Source organism: Rana temporaria, chromosome 3, assembly GCF_905171775.1.
Source record: "Rana temporaria chromosome 3, aRanTem1.1, whole genome shotgun sequence".
In the NCBI taxonomy this organism is placed as follows: Eukaryota; Metazoa; Chordata; class Amphibia; order Anura; family Ranidae; genus Rana; species Rana temporaria.
The window spans coordinates 412,688,538-412,700,684 of NC_053491.1; the positions used below are offsets into that span (position 1 = coordinate 412,688,538).

General features: G+C 46.3%; 1 protein-coding gene across 1 annotated transcript in view; it reads left to right on the plus strand.

The window, feature by feature from the left end:
• The first annotated feature begins 865 nt into the window (after positions 1-865).
• Positions 866-12,147, plus strand: part of R3HCC1 (R3H domain and coiled-coil containing 1) — a 30,344-nt gene continuing 19,062 nt past the window's right edge. Inside the window, exons 1-3 of the mRNA XM_040346079.1 lie at positions 866-923; positions 9,427-9,571; positions 10,794-10,931. Coding sequence (XP_040202013.1) covers positions 9,519-9,571; positions 10,794-10,931 — 191 coding nt within the window. The 5' untranslated portion in view covers positions 866-923; positions 9,427-9,518. The remainder of the gene's footprint in view (positions 924-9,426; positions 9,572-10,793; positions 10,932-12,147) is intronic.

Consider the following 12,147-nt stretch of genomic DNA (forward strand, 5'->3'; position numbering starts at 1 on the left):
TCCCCTGAGGCTGCCCGCGAAACTAGGGGCTCCCCTGAGGCTACCTGGTGCAACTAGGTGCAACTAGGGCCCCCCCTGCAGCTACCTGGTGCAATAAGGGCCTCCCCTGAGGTTACCCTGTGAAACTGCCCAGGGCCGCCATCAGGAATCATGGGGCCCCTTGAGGCATGGGCCCTGGGGGGGGGGGGGGGGCTGCCGCCTGAAATTGAGAAGCTGGGGGGGGGGGCCTTTATAAAATAATAATAAAAAAAGGGGTAAGGAAACATATATAAAAATCAATTATAAAAAAAGGGGGGGGGGGTAGCCATCCAGGGGCCTTTAATTAAAATATATATATATATATATTTAAATTATTTTTATAATTGTATTGCTTTGATATACAAGTGCTTTGGATTACAAGCATGTTACAAGCATGTTTTACTGGTTTTACAAGGTTTTACTGTATTTATGTATACAGTATGTATATTATATATATTTATGTGTACAGTATGTATATTATATATATTTATGTTTGTGAATCAGAATTTAGTTACTGTATTCATTTCTGTTCTGTTTTCCACATGATAAAACCCCCAAAAAATGATGCATAAGGGAGACTTGAGGACATCTTTAAAAGCAGGAAGTTAGGGGCAGCAGACACAATGCTGTGGGCAGACGGCCAGTAGATGGATAGTTGTATTTCAGCTTCCCTGGCAAGGACTGGTGGCACCCATATAACTCTGGGCTGGCATATCTACATGTGATCCTGAGGAGTGTGACACAACATCCACCTCAGATATAAGCCGTGCTGTTATTGGAAGGGGCCACCAGAGGGCGCTGTGTTCCGGTGTGACCGCGGGAAAGTCGGGGTGAAAGAGAAGGACGGTCTATCCCGGCAGGTACTGGAGGGAGCCGGGTGAGGGGTCGGGGGTATTACACACAAGGTGGGAGAGGTATATACAGGGATGGGGGTGTAGAGTCCTGTATAGGGTGCACGGTGCTGGGGTGGGACAGACTGCGTGTTCTTCAATGCACTGATAGCCACACGTGTAATTCCAGCTGCTCTGCTACCTTCTGCATGGGGCGTGCTGGGACTTGCAGTCCTTCCAGAGAGAAGCGTTATAAGATATAATGGGGGCTCATTGTCCTGTGCTTCATGTAAAGAAATCCTACACTGGGAGGTGTGGTGACTACTATTGCTGAGCACAGGCTGAAAATACTAGTTGTCTGGCTGCTTAAGTCCCAGACCTGGAATAGGAGTGCAGCTGGTGAGGGCAGAGCGCATGGTCTGAGGGGTGGGGGGCTGAGCCTGGGATCAATTTAGGAGATGGGCAGCATTCTCAGGAGTAGGGATAGTGATGTGTCATTATGTACTATTCAGGGGACCTGCCAACTGGGAAAGAAAACCTTGGCAAGATTGGAAACCCTAGTTTCACAGGCTAGCTGCAGGGGAGCCCCCCTAGTTTCACAGGCTAGCTGCAGGGGAGCCCCCCTAGTTTCACAGGCTAGCCGCAGGGGAGCCCCCCCTAGTTTCACAGGCTAGCTGCAGGGGAGCCCCCCCTAGTTTCACAGGCTAGCTGCAGGGGAGCCCCCCCTAGTTTCACAGGCTAGCTGCAGGGGAGCCCCCTAGTTTCACAGGCTAGCTGCAGGGGAGCCCCCCCTAGTTTCACAGGCTAGCTGCAGGGGAGCCCCCCCTAGTTTCACAGGCTAGCTGCAGGGGAGCCCCCCCTAGTTTCACAGGCTAGCTGCAGGGGAGCCCCCTAGTTTTACAGGCTAGCCGCAGGGAAGCCCCCCTAGTTTTACAGGCTAGCCGCAGGGAAGCCCCCCCTAGTTTCACAGGCTAGCCGCAGGGAAGCCCCCCCCCCTAGTTTCACAGGCTAGCCGCAGGGAAGCCCCCCCTAGTTTCACAGGCTAGCCGCAGGGAAGCCCCCCCCTAGTTTCACAGGCTAGCCGCAGGGAAGCCCCCCCCCCTAGTTTCACAGGCTAGCCGCAGGGAAGCCCCCCCCCCTAGTTTCACAGGCTAGCCGCAGGGAAGCCCCCCCCCCTAGTTTCACAGGCTAGCCGCAGGGAAGCCCCCCCTAGTTTCACAGGCTAGCCGCAGGGAAGCCCCCCCCTAGTTTCACAGGCTAGCCGCAGGGAAGCCCCCCCCCTAGTTTCACAGGCTAGCCGCAGGGAAGCCCCCCCCCCTAGTTTCACAGGCTAGCCGCAGGGAAGCCCCCCCCCTAGTTTCACAGGCTAGCCGCAGGGAAGCCCCCCCCCTAGTTTCACAGGCTAGCCGCAGGGAAGCCCCCCCCCTAGTTTCACAGGCTAGCTGCAGGGAGGCCCCCCCCCCTAGTTTCACAGGCTAGCTGCAGGGAGGCCCCCCCCCCTAGTTTCACAGGCTAGCTGCAGGGAGGCCCCCCCCCCCTAGTTTCACAGGCTAGCTGCAGGGAGGCCCCCCCCCCTAGTTTCACAGGCTAGCTGCAGGGAGGCCCCCCCCCCCTAGTTTCACAGGCTAGCTGCAGGGAGGCCCCCCCCTAGTTTCACAGGCTAGCTGCAGGGAGGCCCCCCCCTAGTTTCACAGGCTAGCTGCAGGGAGGCCCCCCCCTAGTTTCACAGGCTAGCTGCAGGGAGGCCCCCCCCCTAGTTTCACAGGCTAGCTGCGGGGGAGGCCCCCCCCCTAGTTTCACAGGCTAGCTGCAGGGAGGCCCCCCTGGTTTCACAGTCTAGCCGCAGGGAGGCCCCCCCCCCCTAGTTCCACAGGCTAGCTGCAGGGGAGATGGAAGAAACATTGGCGAGAAGCCCCATCTTTATCACATGACCCTAATTTCCCTCAATAGCCACAGAGGACCCCTAGTTGTACCTTATAGAAGCAGGGGACCCTTAATTTTGCCCCATAGTTGTCAGGGACCCTAGTTGTATTGTGAAAGCCCCAGTGGAGCCCCTAGTTGTGCTGGATATATTTTGTGTGAATAAGACGCTCTTTGGTCTCACTTTTAAAACTCAGCTGCTCTGTAATCACACAGGTGTATGAGGAGATCACAGGCAGCCCCTCCCCCCTTCTACTCAGATCTCAGGTGTTCTCAGAGGAAAAACTTCTCTTCTCCTGAGAACAAATGTTCTCCGCTTCATAAACAGGGTGCCAGAGGAGAAGATTTTTTTTTCTCTGAGAACTGAAATGAGATAAATTATCAATGTTTGATAAACGTACACCTCTGTGTTTTACATGGAACAAACCACTTACACCTAAAGTTTTCTATAGGTGCAGTAACCCATAGTAACCAGGTGATATTGGCTTGGTTGCTATGAGCTACAGCACATAAAGAAGAATACTTGGTGTGTGTGTGTGTATAATATAAATAAATTATCCATACTTGCATTGTTCCATATTATACCTGATTGATGCCCCTGAAACCTGGATATTGCTGTAGTAGTTGCTGCTAATCTTCAGTGATCTTTCTTTTGGGGCCCGTGCCATCCAGCTGGCTTGCTGCATTCTGAACACAAGAGGTCGGCCGCTTGGCACAGGTGCTATTCAAAGCATGCTTTGTATTTTCTGAATTGGTGGCCCTGAGAGGTGGGGTGGTAACCCATCCCTACTCTATCCAAAATTAAAACCAAAGTCACGTACTTTGAAAAATAAAACAAAATGTTTTTTTACGGCAATAAGAAAGTTTACTCCAAAGTGAACTTTAACAATGATGGTTGAACGCTGATTGGTGACTATGGGCAACAAGAAAATGTCTTTGTATAGCTTCTAATGGATTTAGCAACTATTATTTAGTTGATGACTTTTCTTTATTTTAGTTTCTGATTGGTACAGAAGGGTGTTCAGATTGCCCCTTGGAATTTTTTTGTTTTTAGTTTTGTATAGCGTGGAGTGGGATTAAAACACTTGTCAGTTTTTATTGCACTCTTGCCCCCTTTAGACCCCTTTTACACTGGGGTGTTTTTCAGGCGCTTCAGTGCTAAAATTGGCACTTGTGAAGCGCCTGAAAAATGCCTCATCTGCAGTCCCAGTGTGAAAGCGTGAGTGCTTTCACACGGGAGCGGTGCGCTTACAGGACGTTAGAAAAAGTCCCACAAGCAGCATCTTTGGGGCAGTTTTGAGCGGTGTATACACTGCCCCTTCCCCAATGGAATGTGGGCAGCGCTGCCAAAGCACTTTCTAGGGGGTTAAAAGCACCCCACTCCTGCCCAAATAGTGGTGCCATTATAACAGCGGTAAAGCAGCCAGTGTGAAAGAGCTCTTGGGGAGATTCGCCCACTCTGTTTTCATCGAAAGTGAAAATCTTCCAAGGTTGACACTAGTTCTAATGACCCTGGTGACAACCAAGAGTTCCTTCCAGGGAATTTCTCTCACTTTCTGTTTTGGCTATGGGAGAGGAAGTGTAGGGAAATCCTCCCAATAGGACACAAGGAAACGCAAAACCTGTGTATGACACCCCGCCTGACAGAAACCGGCCAGCTTCCTTTGGACGAGCATGCTGGAAAACAAGCAGCCGACCAACTCTCGAACAGCGCTCTCAGCCAATGGCGGAGTGCTGATTGGAGCGTTCTGGTGGGGAGGCTGTGCCCCTGTCAGAACACAACAGCTCAGCAGGGGAGATCGCTGTACTAGGAAACGGTAGAGAATGGGCATTTGAGTGGTGATTCCCTGATGATATAGCATACACATAAACTTGTAAAAACAAATGTTTATTGAATTATACGTAGAAGATTTGTACTTTTTGTCATTGTAACGGTCAGGGGTTAACGCCGTTTAAGATATTCCATTTTGAACCCAAGACAGCTTATTGACACTCCACAATCCGGTGACACGACCCGTACGGATTTCCCCCAGAAACGAGACACAGCTCTGTTCTCTGGTTTAACAGGAATAGGCAATCTTTATTGAGAAGGCAGGCTCTTGTATACACCAAAAAGAATACTTGCAGTAATCAAATGGACAATGACACACTCCACCCGCAACATCATACAATGGGTAACTCCAATACACATCTTTTAGTCAGACTTTCTGGCACCAGGTCTGATATAATTAACATGAGCTAATTACTACAGCTGACAAGTCAGACATCATGACTCCGGCTTCTCTCACCTGCTATACAATACACATTCCTTTAGTAGATATAAGTCAGACATCTGACCTTTCAGACTGTGCTAACTCACAACACACATCTATCATCAATAGAAATTCACACAATACAGTGTCAATTAGCATAACACAATGAAAGGTCTTTAGGAGCCATCCTAAGGTTAATTTACATCGCAGTAGCAGATGACATTAACCCCTACAGTATGTGTCCCCCACATTGAATGAATCACCCTTTCGTATTGACCTGTTGGGTTCAGAATCAACAACCTGTAAATAGTTCTTCCAGGCATTCTTGAATATATTGTGGATTACATTACTGCCTCATCTCATGTAATCCAAGATATAATTTCTCAGTCATCCTATGCCCCTAGTGGACATAGGCTGACTTTAGACACAAGAGTCATCGGTGAAGCTGAAACAGGAGTACCCTGCAAGAGCCTCTGGGTCCCACGGGCCCTCCCGTTAGTCATCTTCTATGTATATTTCAATAAATGTTTGTTTTTATGACATTATGTATATGCTATATCGTCAGGGAATCGCCACTTAAATGCCCATTTAAGTACAGCAATTCTGACCAGAGCTGACAATTTTCTTTTTATTTTTTTTGGTTGAACAAAAAAAACCTCTCAGTATGTACCAGGCTTAAAGCGCCGAACTGTGTGAGGCAGCCACACAACCTGGCCCCCCCCCCCCCCCCAACACTTCTGCCCTTTTTGGGGAGAGGATATTAAGCTTTGAGAATGCGTCTACCAGCCCCAGAGTGATTTTTTATGGGGCACTGACAGGGAGGAAATATACAGGGACACAGGTTCCCTTGGTGGCCCAGTGTGCTCCAAGCCTGGTACATGAGGATGTCCTGTACTGTCTTGACAATGGCCCTGCTTGTGGATGTTTTAACTAAAGTCTGGATAGACAGTTATCACTCCTGAGATGCCTGTGTTCTCTGTCCTTAGACTCTTTGTTCATTGTTACCATCTCAGCCTTATGTTGCTTAGTCCTAACAACTGTTTGTGTTCCAGTTAGTGTGGGTGGATTTCCTATAGACCTCAAGTCTAATCGCACACATTCTGAGGAGAGTAATTTGTTATACTGTGAATCTTCTCTCGTAAACTTGCCTACTCAGTTTATGTATTCACCAAGATATTCTATTTTCAATGTTCTAATCAGACATTTTTTTTAATGCAATAGGGAAGGCTTAGATCAGTGGTTGTCAACTCATTGGCTAAAGGGGGGGCTCAAATGTGGTCCCTGACAGCCCCCAAAGGGCCGCACATAATCGGTATATGTAATGCTTAAAGCGGAGTTCCCCAAAAAAAATTCAACAGCTGCAAATACTGTAGCTGCTGACTTTTAATATAAGGACACTTCCTGTCCAGGTATCCCACAATGTCGGCACTCCTACCCAATTCGTCCATTGGCTTTGGGTACAGGTGCCAGCATCCTTACTGAGACACAAGAAGTGAAGCCTTGTGGCTTCACAGCCTGTTTCCTATTGTGCATTTGCGAGTCCTGCTGAGTGCGAACAAGTGGAGCTTCCACTTTTGGGTGGAGCTCCGCTTTAAGAGGACTGTCAGAAACTGACAACCTAATGGAGGAAATGAGGGTCAGAGATTGTGGAAATACTACATTTTTGGCTATGGGACATGCTGCAGAAGACAATATGGAACTGAGGAGATGTTACATGGGACTAGTAGAGATCAATGTTCCCACTACAGACTGCTAATGTAGGAGGGCCGCACATCGTATATCAAGGAGCTGCAAGTTGGGCACCAGGGACTTGGATCAGCTGGCCAAGGCTCATTCCAGTAAAACCCTGAGTTTTATCCAGGGCTGTGGAGTCGGAGTCGAGGAGTCGGGGGAAATTTTGGGTACCTGGAGTCGGCAAACAATGCACCGACTCCGACTCCTACTAAATTTAGATTGGAATTAAAAAAAAAAAAAAGCAAGTTTAAATGTCCCAATTCACAAAAAGTTATAATTAATGACTTCTCTACTGTAAGAATAAAGACCAATGCATGCAGTGCCTCACGTAACCGCAAAACGAACACGTTAAGTGACCGTGAAGAAGCATGCTTTTCATGTGCTTCACTATATGGCACGCAACGCACAATTAGGAGCTGCAATACTTATACTTTCCATAGTGTTGTGTTCTGCTTTTACAGGGAACGCATGTTAGAGAACCAGTAAGTGTCCAAATAAAAAAATTCCAACAGGAGTTTTATAAAGCACTAAAAGAAGTTGAAAAGTATGATCGCGCATCAAAACTTACTGTTGAAGAAGCCATCCTTGTTTATCCAGAGATCGTTAGTGATGTGGCCAGAATAGTTACTGTAATGCCACCCACCCAAGTCAGTGTCGAAAGATTATTTTCAGCCCTAAAAATAATAAAGTCTGACTTAAAGGGGTGGTTCACCCTAAAAACGACTTTTTCTTATTACACTGGCCCCCCACATTACAATACGATTAAGGCTCTTATTATTTTTTTGATGCTGTACATACCTTTGTACAGCATATTCACCCGTGGCTTCCGAGTCCCGCGGGAGTGGGCGTTCCTAACATGTCTGTGATTGATGTTTTTACCAAAAACGAGCTCCCCCCCCGTCGCGTAAGCCGCGTCACGATTGGCGAAAGGATCCGAACGGCGATGCGCATGCACAGTATAGCGCCGACTCGCCGTTCGGCTCCTTTCGCCAACCATGACGCGGCTTACGCGACGGGGGGGGCTCGTTTTTGGTAAAAACGTCAATCACAGACATGTTAGGAACGCCCACTCCCGCGGGACTCGCAACCCGGATGCCAAGGGTGAATATGCTGTACAAAGGTATGTACAGCATCAAAAAAAAAATAATAGCCTTAATCGTATTGTAATGTGGGGGGGCAGTGTAATAAAAAAAAGTTTTTAGGGTGAACCTCCCCTTTAAGAGCCTCTATGAAAGAGGATCTGGCAGAGGCAATTCTCTTCCTTAGAACTCTACATTGAATTGATTTGCATTTGCTAAGCCTATAACTACATTTCAAGATTAATATAAACCGTTTCTAGGTTTTACAGATTTTGTTTTTGGTTCATTATAGATAAGCTTTGTTTTTGTTCTAAAACAACCAAATAATGTGGTTTGTATTTTTGAACTGGTAAAGATCCTGTTCCTGATGTTTATGCCTGCTGCTACTATCCAGCCACTTGATTGTTTTCATTGTGTTTGTCTTTTGCTTAAACTGTGCAATACAGTAGACTGTTGGCTTTCCAGCCAGTAGTCCTGTGGTAGGTTGTGTTTCTTTCCCTCAAGGAATGTATAAAATACATTCGCATATTAATACGTCGGAGTCGGGGAGTCGGATTCGGAAGTACATAAAACTGAGGAGTCGGAACATTTATCTACCGACTCCACAGCCCTGGTTTTATCTCTTCATTAATTGATCTAAACAAAATCACTAAAATCTTATCTACTTTAAACTGGAATTCATTTTCACCCTCTTTATTTTTTATGACCCCCCCCCCCCCCCATGAGGTTTCTGCCATAATGTTCTTGTATGGACTGCATATGGGCACAATATGACAGTCTTGCCTGTCAAACGAAGCCCTCCAGTAATGCACTGTCAGTGTTTCAGCTGGTCCCATCTTGTCTTGGTCTTCCTTTCCGGTTTGCTCTCTTCAGTCGCTTGAATGGCTGCAATAATGTCACTCAGTAGATGTGCACAGAAGTCACTTCATCATGGCGCAGAGCGGTGCCATGAATGTACTCTGAGCTACGCATGTGCGACTCTATGTGCATCAGCACTGACAGGCAGGTAGAAGCTTTTATGACAGGAGAGACCACTAGAGTCGGAGAGACCCTGCCTGTCATCTGAGTTTAATCCTGCTTTAATCTTTCAAAAGGCATTTTCAATCTTTAGTTTTCATTGAACTGTTCCCTGGCGGGTAGCATTGATGAAGACTGATGTTGCAGTTTGTTCATTCTGAATGAAGTAAGAACTTCTATTTGCAACTGTGTGTTTTAAGCTCTATGTAACATTTTTTTATTTCTTTTTTGCTAAACACTGAAATGTAAACATGTAGCCAGTGCAACCCCTTTGCAGACAGGTGAATGAGGTTCCCAGATCATGGCTCTCCAGCTCAGTCATAGTATCTAGAACAAGATGCCTGCATGTGATTAAGTGACAAATGCCAATAAATGTATCTTGTTGGGATGGGAAGACATGTTTACCTTGGTAGATGGTAATATACAAAGGTAGATATTTTCCTAATGGGGAACACAGCCAGGAATAAAAATTTAATCGGAAATGTATTAATGCCCCATTGCAAAAGTAATGTCTGAAGTTTGCCTTCAAATGTACTAAAACCATATTTTTTTTTTATTTTTTTTTTCATTCCTCAGCTTTCTCCTTATTTGGTACGTGGAGCGTTGTAAACCTGGATCCACCGTGTATAGATGGGGTGTACCTCTCTGGACTGGAGCATGATTTCTACATGCTTGTGTCAGCAGAACTTGACCACTTTATACAACAGGGAAACCACAAGGCGTAAGTATGTGTGTGTGTTTAAAACCCTTTCACATGTCTGAAGCTTCTTGATGAACAACTGTTTCAGAGGATGTTATATTCTCATAACAGTATGTTGCTAATGCATGTCATGATTGTATTAAAGGGGTTGTAAAGGTAAATGTTTTTTCACCTTAATGCATTAAGGTGAAAAAACATCAGAGTATTAGTGCCCCCCCCCCCCCGATTACTTGCCTGACCCCTCAAAAGTCCAGCGCCGTGAACGAGCAGGCTTCTTGGCTGTCTTCCCAGCTCATTCATTGGTTGATTGAAAGCAGCACAGCCATTGGCTTGCACTGCTGTCCAATCCAATGACGCGGCCGAGTGATGCAGTGAGCGGCTATGACCGCCGACTGTATCACAGGAGCGCGCATGCAGGCACTAAACATCATGCTCGCTCGCATTAAGGTGTTGAGTCCTTGTGGGGCAGAGCCGGAACAGCCGCTGAGGGACCCCAGAAGACCAGCTTCGGGGCCACTCTGTGCAAAACGAGCTTCACAGTCAAGGTAAGTATAACATGTTTTTGTTAAAAATCCTTTAAGTATAATAGTTACTTTGCATGCTAAAGGACAGTTGAGATAAAATACCTGCCTGTAAACCTCAGACATGGAAATATGAAACAAGCATATCCTTCTCGTGTGTGTGTGTGTGTGTGTTTTTTTTTATTTATTTATTAGGAGCATTATTACAGGAAAGTCTCTGGAGGGGTTGTTTCTACTGCAAGACCAATGGGCTCTGTCAAACTTCATTTGACGAGAGAAGTGGTAATCACTCTGCTTTTAACAAAAAGCACAACCTGCTGTATGTCTTTAAATATTGAAGGTTTCTTTGTCAGTGGTGGCAGCTTTGCAATATGCCCATCATTTTGTTGGATATAATAGAGTAAAATGGTAGAAGAGCTGTAAGAAATGAGATTTGGTGAAAATGTTTGTTATATATTCTGGGTTTTTAACCTGTAAAAATAAAGGCATAGACTAGGTCCCTAGGCTATGGGGGAGGGAAGCACAACTTCATTTCATCATCTATAGATTAAACAGGAATACCTGTGTGTCCCAAGTAATTCCATCTTCGGGCTGATGCTGTGCAAACAGACGTGTGTGAGTGTATTCCTTATGACCGTTTTTAATACATAGATTCACTTCCCAGCATTGTGCACTTAAAATTTTCTGAATATTGAATGGCTTCTTTGCTTATTGTCTTTCAGAGTTCTTTTGTTCCCGCCTGTCTCTAGCCGACTGCGTTACCTTATCCACCGGCTCGCAGAGCCTTATAATGGACTTAGCAGCTTTTCTGTAGGTGAAGGGTGGCAGCGCCGCACTGTATTATGCCATGTAGAGATCAGGTGAGATATTAAATTGTGCTCTTTCTAGATACGCCAATGCAGGTGGTGTTTATATGTTCTCCTGTGTCCTTTGACACATACATACATGCATGCATACATACATACATACATACATACTTGGGCATTCCAAGCTTCATGTTTGTCACAAAAAATCTTATGGTTGTCGGATAATGCCATCTTTTCAGCTGCCCTCTAATAGAGTATCTGTATCAATCAATAGAATGCACCTTGTTGGACCCTAAGGGAATTTGCAATGGAGAATCTATTAGACCAGTATATGAAGAGTATACGTTTTATGGGTGATTGTTTAGAGGTGCCAGTTAGTGCCAAAAAACAAAGTTGCAAAGTAGGTGACGGGTTACATGAAGGCTGGAAAGTAAGAGTGGAAAGAGGTGGCCAGATGAAAGTGCTTCTATATGCTTCCTTTGTTTTAAAAAAAAAAAAACAGCGGCTTAGCCCCATGTGCCCTCACAGGGTTTGACTGTCAGCAGCAGGACCCAATGGCTCCCGCTGTTCCCAGTGAAACCTCTAAAAGAGAAACAAGGTCAAGAAGACCCGCAGCTGGGCACAGTGCTGGATTGATTGAGGACTCAGGAAAGTGTTTGGAGAAGGGGGGTTAACTATAATGCAGAGAATGCATTAATGGAGAAGTACAGCCAAAGCTTGTTTGGCTGTACTATGCCTATGGATCGCAGAAGTGCAGTTTATTTGGCTTAAGTCTGCTTTTTGCCGACATCCGAGTCAGTCCAGGCTTGGCATCATCACGACCATTGAGTGGAGATCCGCCCAGATCCCTGGACCGACACCCGACTCAGCCTCTTAGCGAGCTGCTTAGAGGCTGAGCTGGCCGCTCCCACCCACTCCACAGCCCAGCGCTCCAGTATGCGTGGAGGGGGGGCAGAGCAGAGAGCTGTGACTGACAGTGATTAACTCTCTGTTCAGGGAGCTGTGAGAACCGAGCGATCTGCAGTGTTCGATCACTCCGTTCTTAGTGTTAGATGTGAATCTGGAGGAAGACACTGGTCACTTGGTACCACAACTCTTCCCTGGTGAATGATGTTGCATACCTCCCATCTGCTGGGAGCTCAATCTGTAGAGTGCTATATGATATCTGTGGAAGCACTATTTTATCACTCCATCCCCAGCTCTTATCAAGGAGATAAAAAATACTTGTAGTAGTAACATGACTATTTACTAAATTCAACAAAAAGGAATT